This window comes from Grammomys surdaster, unplaced genomic scaffold (assembly GCF_004785775.1).
Source record: "Grammomys surdaster isolate TR1022 unplaced genomic scaffold, NIH_TR_1.0 146, whole genome shotgun sequence".
Classification (NCBI taxonomy): domain Eukaryota; kingdom Metazoa; phylum Chordata; class Mammalia; order Rodentia; family Muridae; genus Grammomys; species Grammomys surdaster.
In genome coordinates, this window is record NW_021604604.1 from 8,692,383 (window position 1) to 8,700,422 (window position 8,040).

General features: G+C 43.4%; 1 protein-coding gene across 2 annotated transcripts in view; it reads left to right on the plus strand.

Moving 5' to 3' along the window:
* The first annotated feature begins 1,674 nt into the window (after positions 1-1,674).
* Rsu1 (Ras suppressor protein 1) overlaps positions 1,675-8,040 on the plus strand; it is a 175,703-nt gene continuing 169,337 nt past the window's right edge. Inside the window, exons 1-2 of one of the 2 annotated variants that reach the window (XM_028764887.1) lie at positions 1,675-1,889; positions 2,069-2,180. In XM_028764887.1, coding sequence (XP_028620720.1) covers positions 2,072-2,180 — 109 coding nt within the window. In that variant the 5' untranslated portion in view covers positions 1,675-1,889; positions 2,069-2,071. The remainder of the gene's footprint in view (positions 1,890-2,068; positions 2,181-8,040) is intronic. The other variant, XM_028764886.1, reaches the window with a different exon arrangement.

Below are 8,040 nucleotides of genomic sequence, written 5' to 3' on the forward strand. Positions count from 1 at the left end.
AGTCACATTGCATCTTATGATAGATTCTGTTGCTAACACTAGGAAGGCTTGCTCTTTTCTGAAGAGAAATGGAGGAGCAGGGGATTTGGGGGGAGGGGAGATGGGAAGGGGCTAGCAGGGGGGAAGGCTGAAGTTGGAATGAATTGTATGAGAGAAGAACTTAAAAAGAGAAATTTTAAAAAATATTAAAGCTTTAAAATATTGATGATTTGGGGAAATTGATATATAAAAAATTCCAGCAGATAAGTGTACATAAAATTATGAAGCTAGAAAATAAATGGATGTTAAATAGAATAAGTGGAGAAATGAATGGATATTAAATCGAAGGTAAAGAGATGTCTATTTACATAATTCCATAGCATCCCGTCTTGTAACCTTTAAACTATTAAGGGAAAGGTAGTAACTTTAAATGAAGAAAGCCGACAGATTCCATATTATTCAGACAGCCATCTACATGGACAGGATGCTCTGGGAGAGATGTTGTTTTAGTGGTATCTCTCAAAAATTCATAATTTCCGTCCAACTTCAGAGAAACATACTATAAGTTCACAGGCAGCAGAAGTCTTTGAACTATCTGATCAGTGCTCTCAGCGAATGTCTAGCTTAAGCAGTAAAGAGGCCTCGACAGTGCAAGTTGCAGGCGGTGCAAGTATCATCCTTTCATCTGAAGTGTGTTTAAGGGGAAATCTCTGCTTTCAAATTCAAAGCGAGGAACTTTTTTCTATTACCCGATTGGTTCGTTGCTTATATGTGTGTCTCTAAACCTGTGCATGTCTGTCTGACTGCTTATCTATCATGGACCTAATACCAGGAGAATAATTCTGGAATCAGTCCTCATTTCATAGTGTGAAATTGTGAAATTGACACTAAAATTAGTTTCTTTTTACTGGATCCTCAAGATCCAGTCATTGGGAGGTAGAAGCCAGAAGGAAAGTCTGTCTGTCTATCTATCTATCTATCTATCTATCTATCTATCTATCTATCTATCTATCTATCTATCTACCCATCCTATTTGAAGAGAGTGGAAGAGTCCTAAGAACCATGATTTCACGGTTCATGGGTGTAGACATCAACTCAGCCTTCTGACATAGTTGTAGTTTACTGATAGCGTCTACTCCTAAGGGAGATAGATTCCAGTTTCCAAGACCAAAAGATCGGGGGCAAAATAACTAGATACAGAAACCTGTGAGCTTCCAGCTGAGGACCAAGTTTCTGGCCGAATCTTTGTCTTCAGAAGCATTATCATAATCCAGACCTCATACCTCCTCCAGGTCTGTGACAGCCAGGGGCACAAGAGGGACTAGTGTAAACAACTCTCCGAGGGAGGGGACCGCCAATGAAAGATGCAGGACAAAGAGAATACCTGGTTTCTGGATTTCCCAGGACTCAACTCCAAACCCCTCAAAACAAACTATTCTGCATTCTAAATATCTGTTTCTGTTCCAGCGCCCAGCTCTAGAATCCCCTGCTTCCGCCCACAGATCTTTGTCCTTCACCTATCTTACTGAGCATGCGCGGAATTTAGACCACATGCACTTCGTTGAGTCCAATCCTAGTCCGAAACCCAAAAAAGATAGGCGGTCCTCAGTGTAGGGCGGAGCTTCTGAGCCTAAAACCAGTAGGATTGGTCGGCCTCGGGGTCCACTTTCTTCAGTGGGCAGAGCCTTGCCGGGAGCCACCGCTGGGAAACAGTTCTCCTAATTTGGGAAGTGTCAGGCCGGGAGGGGCGTGGGGGTGGCCGGATTTTGTGTGCGCCTGCGCGATCGCCGGGACAGGGTGTGTTCCTGCTGCCGGATCGGATCCTGTTTTTGGCTGATCCAGTTCATCCCTCACCACTCGCGTTTCCCGTGCAGGTCCCTAAGCACGCCCACCAGGTGTTGCTCTCTGCGGTGAGTGCGCGGGGTCCAAGTCCTTCCACTAAGGACTCCACAGTGGTGCCCACTCTCCCCTAGGCAGCCCTGGAGAGTTCAGCCCGGGGCCTCTACTCCTTTCCTGCTCTAACCTGCCCCACAACCTCCAGGCTTCCACTTTTGCCATCATCCACGTGCTTTGTTGTCCTTTGCTACAGAACATGTCCAAGTCACTGAAGAAGCTGGTGGAGGAGAGCAGGGAGAAGAACCAGCCGGAAGTGGACATGAGTGACAGGGGTATCTCCAGTATGCTGGATGTCAACGGCTTGTGTAAGTTCTCTGGACAGTTGCTAAGTTTGCTATGCAACTGGTCACTTGGGAAAGCTACCATCCCACCTCTGCTTGTAAATGTCACTTGTCAGGATCTTGGCTCAGAAAGTTTGCAAACCACAGTTCTGCTGGGACTGGTAAACCTGATGAGAACCTCACTTGAGGTGTTGCTGCAATTCCTTATCAGCTGTTGAGTTGGCTTCATGGCTTTGAAGTCGATTTTTCATGTAGTGTCCCAAGTAGCCATTTTTTGTTTTTACTTTGGAAGTCACTTTTTACTCTATGAATCACGAGCCGGCAGTACTACAAAGTTACACGATTAGTAAGAATTCTTGTGCCAGGAGTATTTTCAACATTTCTCCATCGTTACATATTCCTGGGTCATTCTCCCAGGCTTTACTCGAGCTTGTGCTCCAAGCTCAGCATCCAGCACTAGCTGGATGGCCCATTCAATCAGGTTGTTGCTTTCAGCCGTGAACTAATATGACTCTTATTTTATTGTGTTTTCTCATCCGTTAAACCAGACAGGAAACTCAGTTCAAGTGGGAATGATCATAGACTTCATTTCCTGTGCCCGCCTCACAGGCATCTTCTCTTCTCCACATCCAGACAGTTGCCACCACGTGTGAATGTTGGATCGCTATTGCCATATTTTGTTTTGAGAATTCCAGTGTTCAAGTTTTCATCATCTTTAAATGCTGGAAACTAATTCTGGTCTTTGAAACCACTTTCTAAGTAAAGTACAACACTTCTGTAAGTTGCCTGTGACTTCGTGTAGATCCTCTGAGGATTTAACTATTGACAGTGTACTCCCACGTTCCTCGGTGGGATATACAAGGTCTGACTCGGATCATAAGCAGATCTCTTCCACGCATGCACGTCCAAGCAATATTGAGTAAACTCCACTGAGTGACCCTGAGCAGTCAGATCTTTGCCTTGCAAGTCCATTGCCTCCCTTTCCCTTTCCACCTGTAGTCCCATAACTTAATTGCCAAGAGAGGCTCAGGCATCATAGCCTCTGAAAAGCCTTTCTACCTTCCTCTGTGAACCCATCATCTTCAAGGCACAGATTACATAGCCTTTAATAATTTATTTTCAATCCAGTAGTCTCTCTTCCTCATTCAGATACCAGGAGAACCAAAACTGTGCAGTATTCGTGCTTGTGTTCTTGAGAATGGTGTCTGGAACACAGCAGGTACTCCAAAATGTTTGATGAATGAAGCAAAGAGTGATGGGTAAAGTCTGAGTTCATGAGTGCCAGAGTAGGGTGTAACAGCAGAACATCAGCTAGAGGGGAGCTGTCCAGAGCCCCTAAAGTCAGTGGCTAGCTTCCCAGGCACGAAGAGTATTGTCTGCTCTTGGGGCACAGGCTGGAATAGATGTTGGTACACTAAGGCAGAAGTGGAATGCAGACACCTTGCATTTGGTGGCCATCACAAAGAGTCCTGCTTCGACACAGGTTTCATACTCTTCACATCTTGACGACTTTTTGACTTGAGTGACATGTGTTGATCTCTTGCAGTAAGAATGGGTTTGTGGTGATTTTTGACACTGAAATGTCTGCCGAGGATCTAGACACACTCCCATTGCTTTGGCTTTTTTTCAGGTTCCACTGCTGTAGAGGAAGGAAAGGATAAGCAGAGAGCAGGGGACCTGGTGTGTCTGTGCCCCCTACACCCCCTAGTTCTCTGCCTGCTGCATTCTTCTTTATGGGCTGAAGCATGAGCCCACATTGGGCAGAGCCATTTGTATCATTTTGGAAGATGAAGATGCATGTAATATTAACAAATGGCAAGGGTGGCTCCATTATCTGTTTGAAGCCTTGGCTCTTACTAGAGGAGAAAAGATAGCCACTTGCTTCCTGAAAGAAAAAAAAATGCTTCTGGTCTAATACTGGGGGAGAAAAAGCAAGGTCATTTCTCTAATTGCCCAAACCAGAAGCCAAGAGACAACATTGGTACTACTTGGAAAGATCAGTGGAAATTTGAAAATCTTACCTGCTCTGGGTGTTGGCTTAAGGAAGGGCTGGATGTATTGACTCCCTGCCATCAGGACTCCTAAGAATCTAGAAGATTCTAGAATGTTCTCTGGAAGCCTGTCCCTAAAGTGGCTTTATCAGCCATTCACTGGGCTGGAGCTCAGTGGTCAAGCATTTGTGCAGAATGTATGCAGTTCTGGGGTTTGACTTAAACACCATACAAATAAATTTAAAACAGCAATCAGTCGGCATCCAGTGTGGGTGTTATATGTCAGGGTTACAGAGTATTGTGTAAGAATTCTCGGCTTTGTTTTGTTTTTGCTGAGATTTACCTGCAGCTGTGACATTTAGTATGTAAGCATCCTGATTAAACACAGGAAACCATTAACTTACATGCAGAGAGAATGACTATTTCTTGTACTCTAAGCTTTCCTATTTTTGCATGTACTAATTTAACTTCTTAAAAATAATGTAATGATTTAGCTTTGAGGATAAGGAGGAAGGATTTGCATTTCTTTGAAGCATTTGAAACGCCAGCATTTCTGCTTGGCAGGCTGGGCTGTACGAGCACAACAAAGCGTTTCCATAGATGTGGTGAATTACCTTCTCTTTTGGTGAGACTGGGTCTCATGTAGGCCAGGATGGCCTTGAACTCATTTTGTAACTGAGGAGGATCCACCTGTCTCTGTCTCTTTAGTGAGGATTATAGGTGTATACCACCACAGGATACCAGTTAAACCTTGGTTGTCCTGTTGAGAATACAGTTATATTCTGGGCCATCTTTGGGGCAAGTATCAGTGAGACTCAGGAGGAATGAGTGCATTTTAGCTATAGTCTATTCAAATCTTCTTTATTTTCCCTTCTGTAAGTTGGTGCCGATGCCCAGCTTTGGGTTTGGAATGTGCAGGAACCATTTCTCTTTGCTCTTCTGCTGAGCCTTTGCCCATTAATACTGTTGAGGGAATTGAGGACCTATCTGTCTGTTTTATTCTTGGGGTACCACCTCTAGGAGGCATCCCAAGTCTCCTGAGTTTAAACCCAACATGCCTCCAGCTTGGCCAGCCTGTCTCTCCTGTGCCCCTGTCATTGGTAGTGTACTGGGAGAGAGTTTCTGGAACGAAGAATATCACTGCTTTTACTTAAGAAATGCTTATTTGAAAAAAAAATTATACAATATATTCTGATTGTGCTTTCCCCTTCTTGTGTCTGTCTCACCAATCCTCTCTACCCACCCAACTCCACACCCTTTCTTTCTCTCTTTAAAAAACAAACATACAAAAAACCCCCAAACAAACGCTGAAAGTTTTGTACAACAGTCCCCAGCACACACACACACACACACACACACACACACACACTACCAGAAAACAAAATATGCAAGCCAAAGACGAACAAGACAAAAAATATCCAAACTAAGCAATAAGAGACAAAAAAAAAAATCTACAAAAATACCATTGAGTTTGTTGTTTTGGCCAGATACTCTTGGACATGCTACCTACTCTGAAGTATGGCTAATGTGCCCAGTGAGAAAACATTGGAGAAAAATCATTTTTTTTTTGCAAGCACATGCATGTTTTATATAGCGTCTTGCTCAGGACTGGGGCTCTTATCTGGCTTGAACCTGGGCTGACCAAGTGGCACACTGCCACACTGTCTGTGAGTTCATATGTGCATCAATCCTGCTGTGCCTGGCGGACAGTTTTCTTGGACTCCTCCATTCCCTCTGGCTCTTAAAATCATTCTGCCTCCTCTTTGCATAGCTCCCTGATCCCCGAAGGCAGAAGCTGGATGAAGGCATCTTCACAACTGAGTACCATAAAATCTCTCACTGTCTGTATTCTGTCCAGTTGTGGGTCTCTGTATCAGTTCCCATCTTCTGCAAGAAGAAGTTTCTCTGAGGACGGCTAGGCAAGGAACTGATCGATGAGTAAAGCAGAGTACCGTTAGGAACCATTTTACTGTGTATTCTTTTGAAGAACACTGGTATTCGGTTTTGCCCTGGGTCCATGCCTTGTCTACTCTCAGGCTCTTGGCCATCCAATGGTCAGACATGTTTTCCATCTCATGGGCCTTAAGCACAGTTATTTGTGCTACTGTGATGCCAGCATATTTCTTAGGCAGGTCACTGTTGTTTGTAGCATTGCAGCTTGATTGATGATGCCTTTCTCCTCTGGTAGCATAAAGAGTACATCCCAGTACTGTGAACGCTGTTCAGTAGGGCCACAGGCTCTGCTATGGCAGCAGCATGCCTTCGCCATGTTCAGTCAGAGAAGCGGGTGTTCTCTTCAGCAACAGGGCCTTACTGTCAGTTTGTGGAGAGCAACCAATAACTTGAGATATTCGTGGGTTTACATGGTGGGAGGGCCCTTTGCCGTTCCTGGCACTGGAAGTTTGACCTGGTGGCATAAGGTTTTTAGTTGGGGCACTGTCTTCCACATTCTTTGGTGATTTGATGTGTCTCTCTTTCATACAAGTATATATTTTTGTGGTATAATGACCCTTGGTGTTAGTGACCTGGAATTCCTTCCCCCTCCTCTCTTCCAGCTCCCTTCTCATTAAATCTTCCCACTCTAGTCCCTCCTTCCCCCATTTCTCTTTAATATATTCTATTTCTCTTTCTTGGGAGATCCTCTCCTCCCTACTAGTCCCTTACCACGCCCCTAACCACGCCCCCTAACCACTGTGGCTATATGGATTACGGCACACATCTTGATAGCTTAAAAGCAAACAGCTACATACAAGAGAAAACTTAGAATATTTGTCTTTTAGTTTGGGGTTACCTCATTCAGGAATTTTTTTCTCCTAGCCCAATTTATTCAATGGAGAATACCATAATTCCCTTTTGAAGACCAGCTGAATAGTATTCCATTGTGTAAATGACCCCTATTTTCATTACTTCTCAGTTGATGGGCATCTAGGCTATTTCTGGCTATGATGTATTCGAAGCATTGGACATGGATGAGCAAGTGTCTCTGTAGCAGCACACAGCATCTGTTGGGTAAATGCCCAAGAGTGGTGTAGCTAGGTCTTGAGGTAGATAGATTCCCAGTTTCCTGAGGAACTGTCATGTTGGTTTCCATAGTGGTCGCATCCAGCACTGAATAAGTGTTCCTTTTACTTTGACTCCTTGTCAGCATGTGCTGTCATTTGTTTTATTGATCTAGGCCATTTTGACTGATGTAATATGAAATCCCCAAAGCAGTTTTAATTTGTGATCCCTTGGTGACTAAGGATGGTGAACGTTTCTTTAGGTGTTTCTCAGCCATTTCTGTTTGATCGTTTGAGAATTCTCTGCTTAGTTCTATATCCCATGTTTTATAAATTGTGTTTTCTTGAGGTTCGGTTCTTAAATTTTTTTTTTTTTAAATATATGTCTTATACACAGAGAAGCTACAGTAGACAGTAAAACAGCTGTGTCTCTGTTGTCAAATTTTCTAGAGCGGGAATAGTTTTACCTCCATCAGGGACAAGATGTAACTTCTAGATTTGTTTTCTTGTTTGTTTCTTTGTTTTGAGTTATTTTATTGCTTTGTTTTGCATTCTATTAAATACTACAAATGTCTTATCAAGATGAGGAATGGGGCTGGAGAGATGGTTCAGCGGTTAAGAGCACTGACTGCTCTTCCAAAGGTCCTAAGTTCAATTCCCAGCAACCACATGGTGGGTCACAACCACCTATAATGGGATCTGATGCCCTTTTCTGGTGTGACTGAAGACAGCAACAATGTATTCATATATAAAAATAAATAAATCTTTAAAAAAAAAAAGATGAGGGAAGAACAGGTGTGACCGTTTTGGAACTGAACAAGCAATGGCATTTGCTACTTTTTAAGTGTTTGATTCTTTGGCTCCAGTTGGCAGTGACTTGTTTGTTTTATAAAC